At 45.6% G+C, this 25,568-nt stretch overlaps 1 protein-coding gene across 3 annotated transcripts in view; it reads left to right on the forward strand.

The window, feature by feature from the left end:
• LOC135397308 (inositol-trisphosphate 3-kinase A-like) overlaps window positions 1–25,568 on the forward strand; it is a 66,530-nt gene that overhangs the window by 9,094 nt on the left and 31,868 nt on the right. Inside the window, exon 1 of one of the 3 annotated variants that reach the window (XM_064628793.1) lies at window positions 17,209–17,313. The exons of 1 other annotated variant lie outside the window; for it this stretch is intronic. In XM_064628793.1, the coding sequence (XP_064484863.1) occupies window positions 17,224–17,313 (90 nt within the window). In that variant the 5' untranslated portion in view covers window positions 17,209–17,223. Of the gene's footprint in view, window positions 1–17,208; window positions 17,314–21,106; window positions 21,245–25,568 lie in introns of those variants that run through there. One more of the 3 variants, XM_064628792.1, reaches the window with a different exon arrangement.

The following is a 25,568-nucleotide window of genomic DNA, read 5'->3' on the forward strand; positions in this document are numbered from 1 at the left end:
GAGTTGTTGCATTTCGATGATTCCGGGCGTATGAGGCTTACATGTTTGTGTCGTCCCTAAGTGTGGTCTGCCTCGACCAAAATCTCGTTGTCAACTGAAAAAAAAAATCCGGATATTTTTAAAAAAATCCTCTCCAGTGGGCTTTTTTTGGATAAAACCCGGATATTTTTGAAGAATATATACACGAGGCTAGAAATGTGACACGAAGTAAAAACAAATGTGCTTTGATGTTCTTGACTTGGGGTTACCTCTCATAGTTTCGGTTTGCGGAACTGCCTGTCCCAGCAAAGTTGTATCAGTTTCTATTGTTTTCCGAAAAGTGGAGTACGCACATGTGGTTGTATGGCGTTACAGTGGCTTCAGTTACAATGCCTCCGAGAAGCGGAAGAAAGTCTCTCCCTGTATGGGCAGAAGTAGAAGAAGGCGAAAAAAAGCTAAATCTGAAAAGTTATAAGTTAAAAAGTTTAATTAAGAAGTTACAAAGTTATAAAAAGTTAAGAGATAATGCTGCGCGTACCTGGGATTTTGCAAACAGCCAACACTACGAGGAAATAAATCGGGAGTTTTCCGTGTGACGTTGAATTCAGATTGCCTTTCACATCACATCCGGAGAAAATTTCTAAAAAATCCGGATCAAATTGTGTGGATACAATCTAAAAAAAATTCACCGGATAAAATTCGTGCGGATTAAATCCAAAGAACCCTGCCACCAACACAAAGGCGATAGCGTACTATACACTAAAACGCGCTAATATCTCGCGTGCGACCTTGTCCAACTTCACGAGGAACTGATGCCGACATTCGCTCGTTTACAGCTCAGTGGCGTTACCGCTTGAGACAAATTGATTCTCCCACCTGCTGCCACTGTGGTGCTCTTGAGGATCTGGAGCACATTCTTCTTCATTGCCCTCACTACGAACCTTCCCGAACCACACTCTCCGAGTCTCTTCGTCAGCTGGACTCTCGCCCTCTCTCCCTACCGAAATTGCTTGGTCCCTGGCCCAATCCAGCCCAGCAACGCTCTGCGCTCAAAGCTCTTCTGACATTTCTGGACACCATCGGACTTCGATCGTTATTGTAAAGGGGCTCGTTATTTTATTCCCCCCATTCCACCAAGCACAGTATCGCCTGTTGCGATGAAACTCCCCACTCTCCAAGACCGAAAATAAAGTTGTTGTTGTTGTTTTTAAATCATCATTTTGGTGTTCGAAATCTGCACCTAGAATACGGCGCAGTTGACGGATCGCGCTTCGCGGCATGCCTGGTTATCATAAATAGAACTTCCTCCGCTCTATACGATAAACGTTAATCAAACTTAGGAGGAACTTGGTGTGACTCGTGCGGATGTCAACAGTTCTAGAAGGGTTCGAACAAAGTCTCATAGCTGCGTAGCTGTTTCTGCTCGTGAAGTCTGATATGTTTACGACGATAATACGTTGGAGTTCGCGTTATACGCGAGAACTTCGGGACATTGCGTTATCGTGAACGACGAGACAGCCGTAAGCGTGTATATACGGTTGCGCGGGTTCGAACCCAGTCGAGGACGCCAGCGTATAATTCCAACAGTCGTCGGTCATCGCTATATTATATGTGTTCTCTGCGCTACTTTGTCACGGGAGTCTGCCCAAGAGAGGCGAAACTAGAGATACGAAGCCCCGAAAAAAAGAAAAGAAAAACGAAAATTTTGGGGAAAAATCAGTTTTTTCGTTTTTTTTTCCTCGTCTCCGGAAAAATAGCCCAAAATTTCCGGGCGACAAAATTCAGAAATGTAAATTTTTGTGCCTTCGATGCGTTCCAACCCGCCAACAGTTAACATTTATAGTTATTCAGAATGAGAGCTGGGTGGTGTAAGAGTGGCCCAGTAGTTTCAGCACAGTGGCCTAGTGCAGACATTGACATGGGCGGGCAGTGACCTACTACTACTACGAAAAAAAAATTGTTTTGGGAAAAAGTTTTTTCGTTTTTTTCGCCCTGTCTCCGGAAAAAGAGCCGAAAATTTCCAGGCGACAAAATTCAAAAATGTAAATTTTCGTGCCTTCAATGCGTTCCAACCCGCCAACAGTGCCTCAGGTGCCTCTAGTGCGCCAACAACCACCAACTTAGTGCTCCGTCTGGTCGCTCCGAGCGATCGCCATCGCATTCACATAATGTTGGAGTTCTGGTCGGAATGGGCAGGTTGTTCTGATTACGTATCGCTGAGTAGACAGCAGTCTCATGGGATGCTCTGCCCCGCATTTATGCCTAGAGGATGAGCACTACTAAGGCTTCTAGCTCTTTGTATGCTGTGGTTTGGCCGGTAATGCTTCCACTCAGCAGTAACCACATTTGTTTCCATTTTATCTAATTTTTCGAAGAAAAAAAACGGAAGAAGACGGTTTTTTTTTTTTCGAGCGATTCAAAATTTGCGGAAATTTAGCATCTCTAGGCTGAACTACATATTATGCAAAAGTTGTCACGACAAAAACGTCCGCGACGATGGCATGTTCGCCGTACCAAGGGACCGTGGTGGCCATATTCCTTCAGAGTTCGGTTGTGTGTAAGGGATGAAGCTGATAGAGCACACACTCACTTAGCGCAATAACGCTTTGTCGACTTGGCTCCTGCAAGCGAACTAGTGTTTGCCTTTTAGTCTATCGGAGTTCCTAATCTAATCTAATCGACTGGCTATTTGCTCCTATTGACGTCAACTCTGAGCAGACTCATCGTCTCGTGTTGTTGTTCGGAAAATTGAACCTGAGGACGCGATAGGAGACCGTGCAGGCTACGTGGCGATATGAGTATTGTCATCATACTGAGAACAGTCATTGTAACGTTATCGATAGGGTAACATTAATCGGGTTGAATGAAGCAATAATGAACGGATAAAAGAATAAATTACGCGAGGCCAAGGACCCCTTGGACCCAAATCCCAGAGCGTGGGGGGTTAGCACACCCCTCATCTCTCCCCTCTTTCTTTCACCCTCCCCTGGGTTCACGTACTGAGCCCCCACTCCAGAGTAGGCTGACCGCATATTCCTCGTACATCTCCTCAACCCCCGTGGACAGTTTCATCAGTAAATAATTAGGGCCTGACTTTTTAGGGTTAAACCCGTATCCGCCCGATATTTACCCCCCGAACGAAATCTGTAAAATTCGGGTTTAACCCGAAACTACCCGAAAACATCCGGGTCGCGTGGCACACTCATAAGCGTGCATTAAAATAAAGTTTGATAACATTGCTAAACATTAGTTCCATGTTAAGACAAATTTTTATTAAACAAAAAAAATCACCCGAATACACCCGAATTTGCAAATGAAAAATATCACCCGATATTTACCCCCCGAATTTGGCCAAAAGTAAAACCCGAAAAAGTCAGGCCCTATAAATAATTCACCAAGTTCTATATCAGCCAAATGGGAGCTCATCAGCTTCTATTTACTTTGTACGTAACAGATTTGCAGCTCTTGCCACGTGTAATGAGGCTGCACTTCCAAAAACGCGAGGTTGTTTCGAAATATCGGGTTGTTTTAGAACAGCGGGTTATTTCGGGACACGGTTTATTTTGCGTTAACGCGTTGTTTCAGAAAACGAGAGTAGACTCGGAACCCAGCGGTTATGCAATACTGCGGTTCATTATTATACGGCAATATTATTCGAAAACACTAGGTTGTTGCGGAAGACGAGGTTATTTTCGAACACTATAGGTTATTTAGGAACAGCGAGCTTTAGTCACGCACGCGGAAAACGGGCGTTATTTTCGAAGAGAGCTCCGCAAACATTCAAGCGCAGATTGTGTCGAGAGGGAGCAATTCAGAATGCGACAAAAATAAGACCGGGGATGTGAGCGATAAGTTATATGAGCTGATAAAATTTCCGGCGAAAATTTCCTCCCCATTGTGGCATTCTTGTTTGAGTTATACGGATACATAGACCGGTATCACTGTATCCGTATTCTTTTTATGTGCGCAGCTATGTCCGTTTTATGAGGACACAAATGCGCGTACAGGAACGGGTGGTTGACGCCCAACAACGCGGGCCCCGTTGGCGATGGACTCTGGCTCTGGGGCATGTTTATCGATATCTCTCGTTTCTGACAGTTCCGCAACATTACGGATGAAAATAGGTTAATAATAATAATAATAATAATTCGACGTTTATTGGAGTTTCAATGCTGTTTTCTTTATTATCCTGTGTTAGCGCCGCGTAGCAACTGCGGCTCTGATCGTAGAGATGCAAAATTTCCACCTGTGCCAACATTGGTCTGGAAACTCTTCGGAAAACCCAGGGAAAACCTCAGACAGCACAGCCGCACCAACCAGTCTTCAGTTTTCTTCAGTCTACATCAGTTTTATACCTCCAAAACTACAATACACCTCATCTATTTCGGATCCTTTTCGAGATTATCTCCCCCCCCCAAAAAAAAGTTTGATTATTCACATCATACTAGTGTATCTGGGCTCAAGAACCGGCTAGGACTACACAATCTGTCGACAAGACGACATGTATCCAGACTATGTCTCCTGCACAAACTGTATTACCACCCGAAGTCTTCCCTGTTTACTACACCCTGCATCTCATATCTCTCCCCGCTTAGATCACCTGCTAAAGATTAAACGCACTCATTGCCGTTCATCATCATTTTCTAGATCATTTTCCTCCCGTACAATATCGGAGTGGAATATAACCTTCCTGAAAATGTTGTCCGCGCACGCGACAAAGAAGATTTCATAGCACCTGTCATACATCTGTTATCTTGAACCATCATTTATTGTACTGTTCAACGTGTATATTGTCTTGTATTTCGTTTTATCGCGTTGTATGAATTATGTGTGAAAAGTTATTTTTTTTACCCCTCCGTCATGTAATGCACGAAGGGCCCTCGACTTAAATAAATAAATATGCATCCAAGACACGTAGATCAGTTCGCGTGGCGTACCGGCGTACCGGTATCAGTTCGCGTGGCGTACCGGTTAGAATGATCGCCTTCCACGCCGAGACTCGGAGGTGACACAGGATCGAATCCCGGCACACGCCGTGCGGTCTCGGGTTTTCCTGCAGACTTTCCAGACGAATGTCGTCTCAGGTTTTCCGGTAAACTTTCCACACGAATGTAGTCGCAGTACCCCCACAAGTCGGCACAGATCGCGTATACTGGCCTCCTAGATCCCCCCCACTCCTTACCTGCTGTCCTCTCTCCATCTGTCCACGTCTGTACACCGCTCATAGCCATAGTTGCTTCGCGGCGTTAGCGCGGAATTACAAAAAAAAAAAAAAGACGCGTAAGTGTATCGAAGCACACGAAGAGAGATCACGTTGTACGGTCTCCCCCCATACGATGGCGTCCACCTTGATTACCGTCTATTTCTGCCCTTTTATTTTGTTCACGACGTCACGGCCATTACCTTTAATGGTGCTGGTTCTCACGCTCGGATAACTTCCCTAATGGGAAATCAGCAGGAAAATGACAGAATACAACTCGTTACGCTTTGTATACCGACGCAGAGTACGTGTATGTACAATGTAATAGCGTAATACCGTGCATCGTAGCGCACAAAGCGTCGAGCATTCATGCCGTCATCGATAGACGATTCATCGGAGCTATCTTTTTTATTATTATTATGATTATTACACCTTCTACTCCATTAAAGTGAAATAACTTCCCAGTTCAGTCCAGTTGAACTGCAACTGGTCCCTAATAAGACATTCGTGTGGAAAGTCTTCGGAAAACCCAGGGAAAACCTCAGACAACACAGCCGGTGCTAACCGTGCTGGAGTTTTATTCCCGCTTTACGTCGATATGTAAGAAAATAATTGCGATGGAAACACGAGACGAATTCGTATCAGACGTTGTTCAGCCTTGCTTCTACCCTGTTGTTCGCAGAGTGGGATTGATAGTAGCGCAGGGTCGTTGCCAGAAGCTTCAGTTTTCCGGAGTAGCACCAAAAGATATCCCACATCCTTCCTTATATATATGCACGACTTCATACGGACGGATGTTAACCTCAAATTTTTTGCCGTCTGACTTTGACTATAGCGTGCGGGAACTGGTCTTCCGAATACTTCGACGTCCATCCGGTACATGTGATTAGCAAATTTCAAAAGTTCATTAAGCTTGCGCAGACATCAGCTGCAGCTTCATGACGCAACGTCTCGTTAAATGTTACGCGGATTATGTTGCCATAGCACATAGGTGGGGAGTAACGCTTGAGCGAGGACCGTGCCTGTAGAATCCGGGAAAATCCCCGATTTTTTCTATTCATCTTCAACAATGACAAGAAGGTCCCATCGACACCCACGAAGAACGCAAAAGAAGGGTTGTTGACCTACCCTGGTTGAGGTGTCACCTTTGTTTACCACCTCTGTTTTTCACTCCCTCTGGTATTTTTCGGACGAATGGGGCAAAAGCGGCAGAAAAATAGCCTCTACCCTCTGAACAAGTAACAAAGTACCAAGGAATTGGCTGTTTGGATTTGTACTGTATGAGATAAAAGGTCACCGTCTCTATCAACCTGGACAAGGAGCACTCACTGGTCATTAGGCGTCCTCTCAGCCCAACGAGCGAAGCTCACCGATGAAAATTTGAACATCAACTACTTCTGCGTTGCAATAAATCGTACATGTAAGTTGTGTTCATGCGTGACCCTTGTTTGTGACCAACATTGCTTGTATTGATTTGCGGAATGCACTTGTGTGACTCAACCAAAAATGGTACATATTATAAGGACAACTGGTGAAGTAATGCAAAAGTAACGGCATTACTTATCAGAAGTAACGGCGTTAGTAACGCGTTACCTACTACCGCAACAGTAACGAATAACGTAACGCGTTACTTTTCGAAAAAGTAGTGAGTAACGGTAGTGCACTACAAAATAAAAGTAACTTCCCCACCTATGCCATAGCACAACCAAAATGTGTTTCTCGGTTCCCGTCGGACAAAAAATGGGAGTGTGTGAACACTGCCCCGCGCACTTGCATTTCTTTCCCTCCCCTTTTTCCGTGCGTCACGTTCCCACCTGTCGAAGGCGTCCGTGCGTCATATCCGGTTCATTCCGTGCAAGGCCCTCCTTCCTGTTTCCATTTGCGTATTTATTTCGGCTCTTACGAGGCAGGTGAAAGAAAAAGACAGTCACGGAATATTGGTTCGTCCGCGTGGGTGAAGGAAAAGGCGGCACGTCTTTCCAGGAGGCTACGGTCCTTGAACTGTGATTGGCTTTCCAGTTGGGGTGGGATGTCGTTTCGAAGACACGACTGAGGCATTCATTGTCCCGTACGCTTTTCTTTGTACTTTCTTACCATTGTTGTTTGCCATTCTCGAGAGCCCTGTCGTGAAATCCTGTGTGTCTTCCTACTGTACTTGCACGCTTAGTGTAAATAATAAATAACTCAAGTGCAACGCCAAACATGAATTACGCGAAGAAGTATTTAGTTTCTACTGCTGAAACTATCGCGATTACTAACTTATTGAGCGGTAAATTAGTTCACTTCCGGCAGATCTTTATTTGCACACCAGCGAAATCCCGAGACGATGGACAAGGAAGGACATACACGCACGACGTCTTAAACGCAGCTTTTTTCTTTTTTTTTTTAAACACAGAGTCTCTTTGTTCCTGTGTAGAAACAAATTAACCGTAACAAGCGGGACAAATGGTTAGGGAAAGCTTAGGAAGATGAGTACACAATCTTCTGTGGCTCATCTCATAGAGTCAACAATACACAGAAACAAACTCTTCAGCTGTGTTTCAGACGTTGTGCACGTCTCGGGGATTTGCTATCACGGATACTTGTCACCAGCTCGCTTGCTACCTAACCATTTTTACAATGAACATTTTAACCTGTTCTGCATACTAGGTGTACTGGGGTAGCCAGCCGGACTTTGTCGGACTTACATACCCATTTTTTTTCTCTTCTCTATCATCACTGCCTGACTTCAGCCTCAAGAAGCTTCACTGTCGGAGAGTGTACCCTCTAAAAAATGCACTTCACCACATAGCACGCCCCTAGCCAACCATCATCCCGAGTGACATCGTTCTTTCTCCCGATTTCCTGAAAACAAGGGGCGTACGCCACTTTTGTGGCATTATGCGATTCATAGTTGCCACAACAAGATGGCGTACGCCCCCCCCCCCCCCCGCTTTCGTCAAATCAAGAGAGATAACGTTGTCATTCGGAATGATGGTTGGCTAGGAGCGTGCTATGCGGTGAAGTTTCGTTTTTAGGCTGTGCGTGCAGCCATACACTCTTAAAAATGAACTTCACCACATAGCACGCTCCTAGCCAACCATCACGTCGAATGATATCGTTATCTGCCCTGATTTGTTGAAAACGGGAGGCGTACACCTTTTCTGTGACAATTATGAACCGCCGAAGTGTCACAGAAAAGGCGTACGCCTACCGCTTTGAACAAATCAGGGCACATAGCGATATCATTCGAGATAATGGTTGGCTAAAAGCGTGCTATGCGGTGAAGTTCATTTTTAAGAGTGATACAGTCAACAAATAACGCGCAGGGTATGGACTGCCGTATATGAAAGCAGATAAGAAAGCTGAAACCAAAGCCAGATAAGATTTTTTGATTGATTCCATTTTTGAAAGACATTATACGCACAAATATACACTTCAGTTCCTTGTGCAGTCGGCCCAGGACTCACACTAACTGTCTCACTGCTTCCCACTGCCGTCTGTGCACGCCTGTACACCTCTATACATCATACACATAGCTACTAATAATCTACTACACATAGCTATATTCCCATCTGTTCCCTTTGTGCGGCTATTTTTAGCCAGGGGATACCACGTGCGGAACACTGTGTAACCGAGCGACTCCTGTGCTGTGACGTCAACCTTTAACGTGACGTCGTCGGATGCTCAGTAACGCCCAGGCTGATTGATGAGCCTCTGTTTTTGGAAGCAAACACGCAAAAGGAAAGAAAGCGTCGATCTACCCGTACAAGTGTTGTTTATTGCCAAATGCTAACAGTGCGTCTCGTGGTGAGGGATGTTACCCTCGAGTGAAGACAATGGAGAGGTGACATCATCCTCCAAGCAAAACACTTTAGAGTTTGTATATAACGTCAACAGGTCGAACCATACGGTCACGTGGTTCGGTTACAGCCTATAGTTAGGGCCTGACTTTTTAGGGTTAAACCCGTATCCGCCCGATATTTACCCCCCGAACAAAATCTGTAAAATTCAGGTTTAACCCGAATCTTGTTTGATAACATTGCTAAACATTAGTTCCATGTTAAGACCAATTTTTATTAAACAAAAAAAAATCACCCGAATACACCCGAATTCCTGACGACAGAATATGCCGTAACGGGATTTAACCCGAATACACCCGAATTTTCAAATAAAAAATATCACCCGATAATTACCCCCCGAATTTGGCCAAAAATAAAACCCGAAAAAGTCAGGCCCTACCTATAGTACGCTCCTTGGTACTCTTTGGTACTTTGGTACTCTCGTTGGCGGCAGCCAAGGTCGTGCTGAACATTGGAAGGTGTTGTGTTCGAATCCTACCCCCGTCTGTGCTGTCTGAGGTTTTCCGTGGGTATTCCGAAGACTTTCCAGACGAATATCGGCACAGTTGCCCCGGAAGTCGGCCCAGGACGCATATACTAACCCCCCCCCCCTATCCCCTCACTCCTTCCCGCTGTACTCTCCCTCTCTGTCTGTCCACATGTGTGCGTCGCTCATAGCCACACTTGCTTCGCGGTGCTAACGTGGAATATATAAAAAGTACGCCCTTTGTTGGAGGCTCCAAGAAGAGAGAAAGACATTATCACCGGATTTGTTGTCCGTAGCATTTCCGGACCTCAAGTTCAGAGTTGACGCTCAAAGCTGACCCGCATAATAAACCTCCCACTCCGCCATTCTGTGCATCGCTCGTGGCTCTACAGCCGCTTCGAGATGCTGACGAGAAATTATAAAATGGAAAGGTCAAAGGTACAACAAACGGTAATCCATTACTATAGGACCTTGAGATTGGGGAAGAAACGCGGACACGACACTACAAGATCTCAAGCCACAGCTGAATGTTTAATTTTTTTAATATTTCGAATGCTGCGATTTCTGAATATTTCTTGTCGTGTCGTGTCGTGTTCGCGTCTCATCCCCAGTCTCAGGGCTCTACCCATCAAGCAGCACAACACCTTGGGTCAAGATGTTGCGCTGCTTGGGTAGTAATGGATTACCGTAATCTTTATCTCGACGGCTTTTTCGACATTCTATCCACAACAAATGGTTTCCACAAAGCATGCTGCACGTCTTCGTTGTTGGGGTAGGGTCCTGCGCTCAACGCAGGGCAACATCCCACATCATCATCATCATCATCATCCATTCATCTATGTTGTTGTTCGTTGTCTCCATATATGCTTGTCTTTGCTTCTATGTGGCTGCTGCCGTTTCGTAGATCTACGCGAAGAAAATAACGTTCCTGGGCGGTTATTGCTTGCCAAGAGCGCTGAAGAGATCGTCGTGCCAACTTTGAGTAAATAAACAAACGAGTAAAATGGAGCATATGTGAAAACGAGGACTTATGAAAGAGAAGGGCGTTTGCTCAGCGCGCTTCGGTTGCATCATTTACGTCCGACAGTGGAGAGAGAAGCAAACAAACAAACACAAGCTATACGGAAGCAGCAAACGCCAGGTGGCTCAGAACGGCGTCGCTAGCTAATACCGTCGGAGGTTTCAATATAATTCCCCGACACATACGTCATTGTCACGTGATCCGCCCACTGGTGGGCAAAACAAACACGCGTGGTCATATACGCGAGAACACGCGAATGTAGTTCCAAGAGTGGCCGGCGCACCCCGCTTTGACGCTTCAGTCGCTGCAATGTTTACATAACACGGATAGCTCTATACTGTGCAAGATTATTCGATAAAACGAAGCATGTTGTCATTGCTTGGTGTATTGCGGACTGCACCCTTAAGAAAGAGAGAAAGACAGTCTAGCCCATATAAAAATAAACAACAGCAAGACAACAAAATGAAGACAGTTTATTTATTGATTGATTGATTGATTGATACCCTCAGGGCACAGCACTACAGAGGGGAGTCGTGAACACACAGAATCGCTGAAACATGTAGTTCTACATAGACAGACATAGTGGGCCCCTTTTCTCCAGCACTGTTAAAGGGGTTGTAACACTTTGAAGGGGGCACGCATTGTGTATTGACCCAAAAAAAAAAGAAAAAGAAAGAAAGAAAAGAAACGCTTTTTCTATGTGTCGTACTCGGCGTGGTACGAACATTCAACCATACTTCCACACGTCAAGCTGTGACGTCAGCGGAACGAGAGCATGGACCATTCTCAATGGTTCTCGAAAGCACGTGACTTCGCCATTCATTATTACTTCCTCACTACTAGGGATGCCTAGCTACCTCGATGTCAGAGCCGAATCGTGTTTTCTGTATTGCTCTCTGCCGTTGCCTCTTTGCCGTAAAATTTGGAATCACCTGGACGCGTACGACCGTCTTTTACGTCTCCGTCGTTACTTGTGTGTCACAACCCCTCGAACCCAACATGTCACTTTGATGCGTAAGTATCGGTTCCAATAACGCGTCATTACCACCACCACCACCAAGAGGGCTCTACCCGAAAGAGCCTAACGAAGGATGAAGGCGGAAAATGTTGGGAGCAACTTGGAAGGAGTGACGGAAGCCACTCAACCTCAAAGTGTCGCCGAGGATGGTCGGCCTTGCATTCCGCCCTACAGGAACTGTCGAGGGAGCTTTGACGTCCTCCATGACGCCAACCCTGACGTCACCCACGCCCTTCTCCCGGTAGCCGTCCGTGCTCAACCGGAGAACCGGGACGCTCTAAAACAACATAATCGCTTGGCGTGTAAAGAAACAGCGTTTGTTTAGCTGCAAATCAAGCGACTCACTTTGTTTTTCTTCCGTTTTTTTTTTTTTTTTACGATTCACCGCAGTGTTTCCTTAGTCGTTTGACACGCGGCCATTTTAAGAGCGTTACGCGGTCTGCATGGTTGCTAATAGGCGGATAATATGTTTTGAAAAAAAAAAAAAAAAGGTTTCTTCGACAGTTGTAACCTCAAAGAGAGTTTGACCACTTCTTTTGGGCGTCCTTCCTACGCCATCATGTAGGCGTCCCACGCAACGCCAGGTTGGGCGGAATCAGCGACGAACAAACGCGACGAAGCACAACGATATGTTTTTCGGTGTGCTTGTATTATATATTCAGTGTTGGGAGTAACTGGACACTGTTGAATTTCGGTAAATTCTCGATGAACATTTGAAATATATCGTAGTCGTCGCAAAAGCCACGCAGCGGCCATATTTGAATTGTCCTTGTTCTTAGGCACTTCTCGATGAAGTCTTTCGGCTTTCGGGTAACTTCGTAACTTTAAGTTCCTAGTCCTCCCCCCCCCCCTTTTTTTTATTTTTTTTCTTACAGCGACAGCTGTTAAGGGCTCAATTTCGTGCCGATCTGATCCCATATATGTCGCATCGCCGAAACACAGAAAGGAAGAAACGAAGAAGAAGAAACACATCGGTGGCGGTGTCATGTACAGGGTGTTACCCTATAAAAGTCTACCCGCGCCGGCATGCCGCGCTCGCCAATTACTCAACACAGGCGGTACAATGTGTTGCCCATGTATAAAACTCATAAGGACGTTCCATCATGGTAAATATCGATGTGATTGAGCACCGTAACGCAAAGTTATAGCGCAAAACGTGAGGTTCCCGTAGTCAAAACAGCCAAGATGGCGCCTCTCAGTTAGCAGACGACATCCCTTTTGGGTGTCGTCTGCTGAGTATGCGTCGGCATTTTTCGTTCCTCACGTTGCTTACTTATGAGCAAAATACGACAGTTACACGAAAGCGAAATGAAAACTGCAGTTCCATCCGGCTGGCAGGATATGCGACACGTTGTCGTGTGGGGAGCAGCATGTCAAGTGCTCTTCTCAACGCCGCCATCTTGTTTGTTTTGACTATGGGAATTGCACGTTTTGAGTTATAACTTCGTGCTGCGGCACTCAATCACTTTGAAATTTACCAAGATTAAATGTCCTTATGAGCTTTATATAAAAATCGCACAATGTGCCACCTACATTGAGTAATTGGCGAATGCGGTATGGCGGCACGGGTAGACTTTTATAGGGTAACACCCTGTACATTTCCCCCAACGTGCTTCTTGCAAAGATACATGCGTACCTAGCTGAAGCTTTCACCAGTGAACGAACCTCCACATACTACAGTGACCATAAGGGGCACTTCCACCATACCCCGCTGCTGACCAAGAAGATCGTGCTGCATTCAACAGAGCTAACCATGCCTGCGCGTATACAGCGACAGACGAGCTCAAATGAACATCTCTGTCGTTGATTTCATGTAACTTGCATCACATTTGCATTTTGTTTTTTAAGTTTTGGTGCGCGTATAACCAACATAAATGTGGGCGCTGTTGTACATGTATGCACATTGCCTCCTCGCCCGGCTCCCCCTGTTGTTGCGCGGTGAACACTACGAATTCTGTTGTGGCCGTTAGGAGGGTCAGGAGCTATAGGAGAATCAGGTCATCGGAACGGCGGGTATAGTGTATTTCTAATGGCGGACGACACTGCGTTATTTTTTTTTAAATTCCGTGTTAGCGCCGCGAAGCAACTGTGGCTATGAGCGGCGTACAGACGTGGACAGATGGAGAGAGAACAGCAGAAAGGAGTGAGGGAACAGGGGAGGGATTAGTATGCGTCCTGGGCCGCCTTCAGGGGAAACTGTGCCGACATTCGTCTGGAAAGTCTTCGGAAAACCCAGGGAAAACCTCAGACAGCACAGCCGCGGTGACAGGATTCGAACCCTTGTCACCTCCCAGTCTCTGCGTGGAAGAAAGCGATCATCCTAACCACTATGCCACGGGAGCTGGTCGCTGTGTTGTTAGATAAAATGTTGTACGAATTGTAGGGGACGGCAACGCATCCAACATAAAATTCCAATGCCTCGCCATATTAATACCGAGCCCAAGATTGGTATAATTTTTATTCGTCAAAAGAGCCTCGGTGGCTCAGTCGCTAGCGTGTTCGCCTTCTGATCCCGAGATCGCGGGTTCGAACCCGGCCGAGGACGCCAGCAACTTGGTGGCAGGGTACAAGTTGCTTAGACACGCCGTCTTCCGCGAGGGACGTTAAATACGGGGTGCCGTGTGATGAGCTTTCATCGCACGTTAAAGAACCCTCAGGTGGGCAAAAGCAATCCACAGACCGACCGCTGTGGCGTCGCTCATGATCTCAGTTGTCTCGCGACGTAAACCCCCAATTATTAAAAAAAAAATTATTCGTCAAAAGTATTAGAAAACTCGTTATACAAAGGCCAAGAACTATAGAAAGAGCATTTTACGTAGAAAGCAACTCGTTATTTTTGAAAAGTAACTTTCATAACTAGTAACTTCGTCAGTAACGTAGTTACTTTTTTTTTGCGCAGATACCTCTTACGAATTCCTTTGTTCTTGCTATCCTCTCTCCATCTGTCCACGTCTATACGCCGCTCATATAGCCACAGTTGCTTCGCGACGCTCAGTCAGGAAACTGAGACAGTCACGTTACCAAGTGTGAGTTTCCGCCAATCGCGATCGACAGCCGAATCATCGTGGAAGAAGGAAAGGTTGCGGATAGCCGAGCAAATCCCTCGATTGTTTATTTGCTGTCCGATACGTAAACAGATTAAGAAGGGCACACACACGCTGCTGACGGCGTAATGTTTAATCATTCGGCCAACTGATCCGTATCGAGGAAAAGACGACGGGGAAATGGAAATGAAAAAGGGCAAGGGGGTATTCGTACGGGTCTGCGCTTTCCAGCGCATTTTCGGTAACTTGTTACGAAACTCCTTTTCCGACCGATAAGGGTTCCGTTTTGGTATAATCTAAGGTCGTTTCTTTCGTTTCTTTTCCTTTTTTTTTTTAGAAAAAAAAAGTAACATACAGAATTACAGAGGGAGTACCATACCAGCTCGACTTCGCGCTTTTGCCATTTGCGTTTTCGAAAGTCTTTCTCGTTTGCTGACGCTTCGCAAATTTCTAAAGAGAAAGGCGACGTTTTACTTCTTTACATATAGCGGGCAAATAACGTGAAACTGTAACTGTATTTAACCAGGTGTTCGATTACATACGCCTTTTATCCGCAAGCATAGGTATTGTACTGCCTTACCGCTATCCTTTTGGAGTAGTCAAACTCCTTTACAACGAAACTCAGGGGACAGCAAAAAAAAATTCGCAGTAAAGGTATTTTCGTCAAAAAGGATGTCCATTATTAGACCTATAGGGCTCCAGCGGGACCGCAAAAAAATTTGCTGTAGTGGTATTTTCGTTAAAAAGGTGTTCGCTATAAAGGAGTTTGACTGTACTTGAGTGAATTCAAAATGGCGTGTCAAAGTGCGTCATCCGTTGCATTACCGTGGCTTTCACTGCTATTATTGGATCGCTATTAGTACGCGACATAATGTTCCTGAACAGTTTCTCTGGTCAGAAGTATATACCAGGGAACGTACGCCGTTTTCCTCGCGACTATTTCTTCCTACAAATGCAATAATCGCAATATATGCGTGGATCTTACGTGCGGATGCTGTCAGTGTTGTCATCTTTAGATCATATAACGGCGTTTGGTGAAAGCTTTGGTGACGATAGAGTAGTACGGTATAGAGTCATATATAGCGCTTGTTTTCTACTTGCAGCGGTAACTGAGCCGATTTCTTCTGTCGTATTATTATGTCCGATTATTTTTCTTTCTACGTTACTGACCAGTGGCATGACATTCCTTCGCCGCTTCTTTATGAGTGTGTATTCAACTTCTGTCTACTAGGGGGCTCGCAATACTTTTCGATGTAAACAGAACTGTATGTGCAAGAAAGACAGCCAGGATCTGTTATCTTGTAAAGTTATTGTCATTGCTAATTTCAAAAGCTACGTTTTAACATGGACTTATATATATATATATATATATATACATTATGCTTAGCTAATTAGTTTAGCTACCAAGACTAGGAAGCGGCTTAAACAACCTGTCAGCGTTGTTTTTGAAGCAATCTAGCAATACACGACCTCACAGTGTGCTGAATCGCGCAGTTATGTCATAATAGCCTTGCCAGCCCTTGTGCTTACAATCTCATCATGCACATAAGCTCATAGTGTACCGCAGGTTGGGGTACATCCAAAAGTTTATCGCCCTTGCCGATCAACTAAGCGGCTTCAAGGTTCCACGAATTGGAAGCATCAACGCTACGCACCAATCACGGCCGGGCACTCAGACATGTCGCGTGCGTCATCAGTGACGTCACACGTTGCACGGTGCAGCTATTTTCGGATTTAAGGGTGCCGCCAAGCGAAACAACAATGAACGTTCCGTCTTGCACGACACGAGCCGGAATAACAACGACAAACACTGCACGGAGAAAGAAATGATAGCGCACACAACACGGATCTATACGAAAGACGGGGGCAAGAAGGTGAAGGAACGCAAAGAGAGAATATGGAGAGCGTTCACCTTGGAGTCCAGTGTTTGAGAATAAAAGATTTGCGTACGTAGTGACGTCATAGACAAGGGAGTAATGGGAGAGCTCGCCGTCCTGTGGTATGCAGCCGACCTGCATGTATTTTCGAAGCAGACGATCTCCTGCGAGCCTTTCGAAACAGACGATCGCCCGCGTGCATACGAAAGCAGACGACCCTCATGGGGGCACCTGCTTTTCTTTTTTTCTTTTTTGTCTGTGGCGTTATGTTTGCCTGCATGAGCGGTATTTTTCGCGCGTTCCCCCTTGGCGGCTTTTCAAGATAGGTCTCGAGCTTTTCTTTTTACTGTCGATAGGTTCTACATTTTGAGGGATGTAATGACGTCAGAGTTCACAAGTGAGTGCGTTGACGTAAGTTACGGTGAACGTTCAAGGCTCTTGCTGCTTTGCGGCGAGGTAACATGGCCTTATCTGATGATCTTTGTCGGTGTTATCGGCACAATCATGTCGTTATTTGAGCATCTGGCGACATGTGACCGGTTGAGTGGCGTAAAAAATAAATAAGGTGGGGTGATTTCCATTTTCTGTTTGCGTATTCGTTGTTGTGAGCGGTCCGGCCTTGATAACTAATAATAGTTCACTATCCCGCGATCTTGGAACCCCCGCATGGCTGTTCATCGGAAGATAATCAACAACTACCTCGCATTCCTAATTAGCGATAGACTATGCGCTGTTTCGCGTACTGGACGGCTGGTGGCGGTGTGGTCGATCCTAATATGGCGGTCAGCCAGGTGGTGTTTTGTGTACCAGGTACTGTACGTGTGCAAAATGTGGGGAAGGTTCAAGTCATGAAGCCCGTCACAACTGTGAGCATGCCAAATTTTGATTTCCCTTTCGGGTGTTACGCGCCTTGTAGGGGGCGCTGCGTTAGCGGGTAGGAACCGTTCCGATCCTGGTTTGCGTTACGGTATCGTTTACATTGGGATTTTTGTCACTTGGACCGTTGTGCCAGCTCGGACATTAGGTAGCAAGGCCTTAAGGATATTCATGGAATCGTTTAATTTACATTCACTTTGACAAGACCCATGGTGCCCATTGAGCCAGCCTTCCGTCAAGTTACGTCACTGACAACGGATATCGCAACGTAAAATGCCTCTATGAAGTGTCTTTTTTATTGTTCGTTAGCAGTAGGCGAAATTATGTCAAAGCAACTTCACGTTAGATCTCTGTTACTTTATTTACTTACTATTACTCGTTGCCACTTTCCTATTAATACGATGCCTCGCTGTGGAGAAGGACCGCCACCCACCATACTGAGATGCCGCGATATTTACTCTAGCTCCGCTTCACAACTAAGCATCAGAAGGGGAGGCATGAGGTATTAAACTTCCTTCCTCAGTTGATGCTAGATTACTTGCCTATCCTCCCTTTCGGAACTACGCAACACCTAACATTCCTCATCTGCACTATATTGTGTGTGCTGTAGTTCTACGCGCAGTGTCTTCTTCTTCTTTTTTTAAAAATCGATTTTATCCTAAAAATACACGTCCACTATATATTTATAATCACGATGTTCACGAATGGAACACAGTTCTGATGCCTCAAAATGAAAATGTGTAAAAATATTGCGCTTGAACCCCCTCCCCCTTAAAAAAAAAAGCTTAAAAAGTCAACTTTAGTCCACCTCTTGAAAGTGTTGAGAAAATGATAATTTCGACAAAAATAGAACTACGAAGAAACGAAGAACCGGATAAAACACCAGCATCGTTGTCGAGTGAACATGAGCGCATCTGCTCTCCTGTTGGCCTTGGTTATATGCCACCACCATGGTTATATGCCACCAAGAAGTCTCTCTCTATATGTATAGAGACTTCTTGGTGCTGGGATCAAGTCCTACCGCTACCCGCTGCACTGTTTTAGTTTCTCCTTGGGTTTCCCGGCGCACTTTCTAGTCCCATCCTACTGTTGGCAATACGACTTTCCAGGTGGATGCGATGGAAAGCGGTGGGAGCTTACTGACAATAACGGTGTATTCACACGAGCGACATTCTGACGGAATATTCTAGTGGAAGGAAAAGCGAAAACACTGCTCACAGAGCCCAAGTTCCGTCCCGTGTTACGTTGAGCATTCACACGGTGCGGAATATCGAGAGTGGCGTACTGCGCATTTAAGCAGACGACACTTAGCAGACGACACCGTCAGCGTGTTTTCCTGTCGTCTGCTACGGAATATCTTGTGGCTGTGCAGCAGGATATTCCCCACGGTTAGCAGTGTACGTGAAGACACGACGTTGAGTGCTCGCGCTCGCGTGACAGCAGAAACCGATGACGTTTTTCGCATCTTCCGCTTCTGGGGGAATGTCGCTCGTGTGAATACACGGTAACTCTCAGGAGAACATAAAACGGCCATGTGACTCCATGCGGTTACTGTTTTTCAGAGATAGCTTTACTCGGGATTTCGTTTCTGAAACAAAAAAGTAACCAAACTGGTAACTGTATAGCTTTAACAGTAACACTTCGCAGAAACTGTGTCTTTTACAGGCTAGCTGTATCGAGTGCATCCGCTCGCTTCGATTCCTTTACACTATATACACGTGTAGTACTTGCACTGTGTGGATGAGAAATATTGCGGTATAGTGTATCGGATGTCACCGAGCAGAGTCATTCGCACTAGAATGGACTCGGGTGACAGCTATACAATACGTGCGTACGTATGTAAATGTGCGCACATCCCGTGGTTTCAAGTAGTAAAAGTACATCCTCCATTCAGGTCGGGAATGTTACAGTATAGACGGCGCATCATATAGCTGAATAGATTGCGTCATTTCACATTATGCGCGCCGGAGCTTTAAAGGGGCACTAAAACAAAACAAAAAAGCACAGGTTCACCTCAAATTACGTTACACGCTACGTTAATTTCATACTTATTATCGTAACTCAAAACTTTGATTCCGGTACGGAGCTACAACCGACAGTATACCGGGCTCTTTCTTGCTTTGGCGCTAAACCGTGAACGTCGTTTCAGCTCGTGCATCGGTGTTTTTAGTCCATGCTGCGCGTGCCACGTCACGGAGCAGTCCCCGTGAAAAACATAGTGCGCGTTGCGAAGCGGACTGGCGTATCGCTGTCCGAAGGACGTGAAGATAAATATTTTCAGTGGAACATTCGCGAAAATTGTTCAGTGAATCGGTATTGAACAATGCAGCAGTACGCGTCATGCCGCACTTATACGGAACACTACAATCGGACCCGTTCCAAATCCACACGACCACGATAGGGATTTCGCGCGCTTCTCCCGCTGTTTCATTGGATGCCGCCTATCTTTGCATCTTGCAATCTGTGGATCCCATTCGTTGCCGCAAAAGACTGCTCTGATTTCATTGCGTTTTTCTTCTAAACGGTAGCGCTGTGTGAACTAATTTTGCTTGCATCATACTAATTGAAGACTTTCATTTGAGAGCATGTTCCCAAGCAGCACAATGTACTGAAAGTCGAGTGCAATAGGGGTGGTCGGTATGTGTCTTATCGATGTTCCTTAGTTTCACGAGTCTGTTCAAGGTCTTCCACCTACCCGTCCACCCCTATTGCACCCGACTTTCAGTACATTTTGCTGCGTGGGTTGTTTTTGCATTTTAGTACCCCTTTAAACAGTAAAAGTGGGCCTTCCTGGTAACTGGGTGAGATATATAGGAGATGGACATTTTTCGGGATGTCTATTTTCCCGAGTTACTTTCTGACTTGAAAAAAAAAAAAAAAGGCACAATGGCGTACATTTTCTTCGACGGATTCCCAGCACCTCCTACCTTCGCTATGCAATTTCGGTATGACTTGTACGCAGGACGACATAGTATGAAGTCGTGAAGGACATTTGACACGCAACAAGTCACTCCCGGCTATTACGCAAAGAAAACATGGTTCTGTCTGGCGTGTAAACATTCCGCGTGGTATAGCGCTTTTCTCTCTCTCTCTCTCTTTCTTTTCAGCCATTACGCCGACTTTTTCTCGGGTGAAGTTGTATCGTGTAGACTGTGACCCGGATTAAGTCGGACAATGTCGTTACGGGCTTTGGGCGTTATCGGTTAAGACGGATAGAAAAAAAGTATTTCGTCAACATTTGCAAACTGTGTTAACCGTGTGTGATGGAAGATGGGTTTGTGGTTGGCTTTTGGAACCGAAGATGCACAACGGTCGAATTCGTTGCGGACCTGGCATGCGCGCGTGTTGAAATATAACTCGGGGAAAATCGGGCTTAATCCAGTCCGAACCAAGATGTATTCAGAGGATCCATTTCGCGGGTTCTTTTCTTCAAGTACCCCCCTCCCCCTTTTCCTTATCACACATACAAATCTGAATCCTCGAGACACATGTTACTTTGCGCTGTACAGCATTATCCCTATTTCGCTGGACCGTTTCGTTCGACATACCTCATTGGTCGAGTCCAGTCACGTGGCCCCTTATGTATGTGTACAACATCATCTCCGACATGTTTATTGCCACAGCAGGGAAGCGATGGACCGGAACTGGGTTTATGTATTGGCTGGCTAAGAATAGAAGCATTGGTTGGGTGGTGCCCCGGCCTTGCCTTGGTGTGTGGACGAGTAGAAAGTGCTCGTGTTACCGGTGGATGGTTGCTGCAGGGTATTGTACGCGTCGAAAATGCCTCATTGGAGAAGAATGTCCAAGCAGTCGTTCGCAGACCTGGGACACGGGTCGCGGAGCAGCGAAGTGGACGGTAGTCGTAGTGATCCAGGTCATCAGTCCTGGTGTCGGAGGGTTGCCAGCGCCCGGCTCTTCCAGGCACGTATATAAGTGGCTTTGAATGGCTTCTTTTGCTATGTGGGGTGTTCAAGTATCAGTTGCATCGACTCGCAGCACATAGTGGCATATATAAGACAAAAAATGTAGCTTCCGATACAGTTTCATAAGAGTTCGCTACCGCTCTCGGTGGATTAGTCGGTGACGTGCTCGGAAAAAGGCACAAGAGGTTTGTGTCTTCGTAAAGTAATTTGATTACGACAATGTGGCGACTGGAGACAGGGGAACTCTAACAGACAACAATTTCTCAGTGTCGGGTCTCCACACTGTCATTATGAACCAGCTATAGTCTGCGCCCCTTCACTGTTATCGATAAATCCACTGATGGACCTTAAGGACAAGGTCCCCGAATTCTTCGATCGAAAGTGTAGTGTAATCTGTGTCAGAGTCCTGCCTGTAAACTCACATTACGAACAAAATCTCTTATCTCTTACGTCTATTGAATTTATGCCGTTACAATATTCGTGCCTCACGTTGTATACTCCCAAAATATTGATCATCTGCGTGAAGCGCGCTTGTCGAATTGATACTTTTTTTTTTCTTTAGAAGTGTGACGTCATGGCGTTGTCAGACGTTCCCGCCTGGGAACGTCGGGCGGAGAGCGCGCGCTGTTGCTAGGAGTCGGGTGCATTGCTCTCGATGACGTCACTTACCTTTTGAGAATCCGAAACTATGAAGCTTTGTGGGTTCTTTCGACAATTGGTGGATTGTTTTATTTTTATTTTTTCACTGGCCGCATTTGCATTTTGCGTGCTGAGTATTTCAGCGAGATTAATTTACCCATATATAAAATAAATAAGGCTGTTCTGGCACTTAAGATACTGCACTGAATCTTTTGCGAGTTCTTCTGACGCCAACAACTTGGTAGATTATACATATATGTTCACGTTTTAGTCAGGTTCATCACGTCAAAGTTTTGTTTTGCGCACTACAGCTATTGTTGCAAATGCGCAACAAAAATACCACTCGTCATCATTATCATCGACTTGGTACACAGGTCATCCGCCGCGAGGTTTGGCCACTGCTCGTGGCCGTATAACTGTCTTGAGACCAGCCCTGCGTAGTATAACTTAGATACAAGTAGCTTGTAACTGTAACTAGCTATTTTCCTACGAAAGTAATTGCAAGTAGTTACTTTTTGCAGTAACTGGTTACAGTAACTAGTTAGTTTTCTACGAATGTAACTTGTAACTGTAATCAGTTAACGCTCTCGGTTAAAGTATCCGTAAAACGTAACTACAACGAAGTTACTCGGATATTTTAATATTTTTCACGCGTCACCTTCCTACCGTCGTTTTGTCGAGACTTCAAGTACACTGCCGTCTTTCCCAACCAGGAATTCCACGAATTTTGTCATCTCATACGCAGTCAGGATGGCCTTAGATTAACTCATGCTGTGCCGTTAGAGTCTACGGGAATTTCCCCGATTATAACGCGGCAAGACAGTGTGCTCGGACAGTACAAGCTCGAAAACGAAGCTTGCGTTTTTTTTTTAAAACCCCCTCTATCTCTTAAAAGGTAACTGTACAATAACTAACTTACTTTAATGTGGTAACTGTTGGTGTAACTAGTTATATTTAAAAAAGAAAGTAACTGTATCTGTCAATATTCGTCGTTATTCAGAATTTCCATGTTTTTGGTACTTTGTTAGCGTCAACCCCTTTTTATGGTCGTTGCGCAGTACCCTTAGGAAGTGGGAACGTATTCGTACTGAGGATGTTTTGCCGGCGCTGCCTATCGCACGGGAGGACTGGCGGGCGGATGTCATGTTCGCGCCGTTTCCTCCATCGAACTTCATTAGAAACCCAAGGCCGATCACACACTCGAGGAAGTCCGATAGCAGTCGCGAAGCTTTGCGTTCGAGCGGGCGACACAGCAAAGTGTCCGCAAATCTCGTTGCGATCATACGAATTGGATGGCGCCGGGTACGGTACGTGGCGCCATCTATGGAAGTGGAGAACAAGAACAAGGCTCGCGCGGGCCCCCTACTGGAGGCAGGTGTAGCCCACCCTGACACAAAAGGGATAGGACAAGTCTACTACTACGAAAATGAAAAAATGGCTAGGAAGCAAGCGAGCTGGTGAAGATGATGCATAATGTAAAAAACCCCGAGACTAGGGAACACGAAGGGACAGACACAAACACGAAACTTTGAGACTTCGTGTTTGTGTCTGTCCCTTCGTGTTCCCTAGTCTCGGGGTTTTTTACATTATGCATCTACTTCTACTACTACTACTGCTAGATCTAACGTTGTGTCGGGAAGGGGGTTTTCTCCTTAGGACTCAACCACGTGCCAAATGGAAGAAAAACGGCTGAACCCGAAACAAAAGAATAAACACCTGGTCCTTGAAGCGAAATAAGTTGTCACATTACGTACATTTGGGGGCAGAGTGGTGCTATTCGGTCGTTAAGTGGCTCCATCTAACGGGGCAAAATAGAAGCTGTAAGAAAGGACACTGTCTGTAACGCGGAACGTGGAAAAAAGAAAATCGAAGGGGAGCAAGAAGTTTTTGTCGGTATCAGTGTACGCGCCGTCGTTTTTCTTCTTTTTTTTTTTTTTTATACGTTGGGGTGTGATGACGTCATGTACAGGTTGCGTTTATTTTTACATAACTGTCGTTTGGCTAGGACTACATTATTTTTTATTTTTTTTCGGACTCGCTTCAGTGGAGCAGGCACCAGTGTTTTCTTTGGCTAGAAATGAGTCATAACATATCGACGCTGTAATCGATTACGTGAAGGCTGGAGGGAAAGGCTCTGACGTCAGCGGAAGAGAAGACACGCCTCCTCATGACGTAAAAGCTGTTTACGATCTTTCGTGAGGTGTAGATATGAATAAGCAGTAACATCGCTGGTTGTGCAAGCCAGTGTGGGGCTAGATTAATTGTGAGCTGCTCGGATGCGTTGATTAGGGTTGGCTTAAATGCGCAAACTCTGGGTAGGTAACTGGATGGGATAGTTTCTGTGCTGCTATATGTATATGTACACGGAGTTATTAAAATTTTGTTAAAAGTTTTTAAAAAGTTATTAGAAATTTTTGTAATTTTAATTAGACTGCCGTAATTAATGCCAAAGCACTAACCCAAACCAAGAAAGCAGTCCTCATTGTCTGCTTAGTGCTCTTTCGCGTGTTAGGCGTGGTGTTAGGGATAAGAAGATTCCCTCGTTCCTTCCTTCACCTGTGTTCCTCCTCACTTTCTTTTTTTTTTTTGTCAGTTCCCCCTGAAGTCGGCCCAGGACGCATACAAACCCCTCCCCTACTCCTTCCTGCTGTCCTCTCTCCATCCGTCCACGTCCGTATGCCGCTCATAGCCACAGTTGCTTCGCGGCGCTAACACGAAATTTATAAAAAAAAAAACTTTTTTTATCCGCCCGAAAGATGGGGTAACCTGTCCACCCCAGTAGTTTCATTTGCTTCAACCGTCCTTCAGACAAGGATAACACTTTTTTTTATATATTATTACATTCATTTTGGTGGGGTTCGACGCGTCTGGCAAGTTGCCTATTGGAAGCGAGTATTGAGGTTGACGGCCAGACGTATCAATTAATCCGCGTGAAGCAGTTTCCATTTAGGTGTTTTGAGGGGGTACAACAGAGCGTGGAGAAATCGTGCAACAAATTGCGGGCGATGAATAACATCCCACGTAGCGAGTACATTGACATGTTTACAGGAGCAGTGCCACGCACAAGAAAGGATATAAATGCCTCTCTATGATTGTTGGTAGAGAGCAGCTGGTAACGCGAAATATACCATCCTCGGTGGAAGTGTTGCTTTCTGATCCATAGGTTGCACTGCACGTTGGGCGATGATGATTTAACGAAAATGAAGTTCGTTGTTAGAGGCGGTTTTTGTGTGCGCTTCGTCCTCGTCTTAGCTCCCGCCATGGTATCGTCAAATCCATAGGTTGCTGGCCCGAATACGGCCGGGCACGTCAGGAACCTCTCGGCATGGTACGCGTCACGTCCATCCACAGACCGGTCATCCACCGGAAGGGCAGGGAAGACGGCAGTTCGTGTGTTGAGATTTTAAGACGGGAAAGGGGGGGATTAAACCATGCACTGACGGCGTCGATCGATTGTTGTCTCGCTCGCGATATCACGTTACGAATTATCTGGCACTATCTCGTCGCAAAACCCAGATTTATTGTGATCATGTAAGAAATACGAGCATCTGCGGAGCAGATGTTTGTTGACGCGGCAGCTTGGTTTTTGGAGTTGGCGGTGAAGGTCACTTCTCCTCATTACGATAGGGTACGCGGTGCAGACGCCTTACAGGACCCGTCTTTGGCACATACGCTGAAACAAG

The sequence above is a fragment of the Ornithodoros turicata genome, chromosome 6 (genome assembly GCF_037126465.1).
Source record: "Ornithodoros turicata isolate Travis chromosome 6, ASM3712646v1, whole genome shotgun sequence".
Classification (NCBI taxonomy): domain Eukaryota; kingdom Metazoa; phylum Arthropoda; class Arachnida; order Ixodida; family Argasidae; genus Ornithodoros; species Ornithodoros turicata.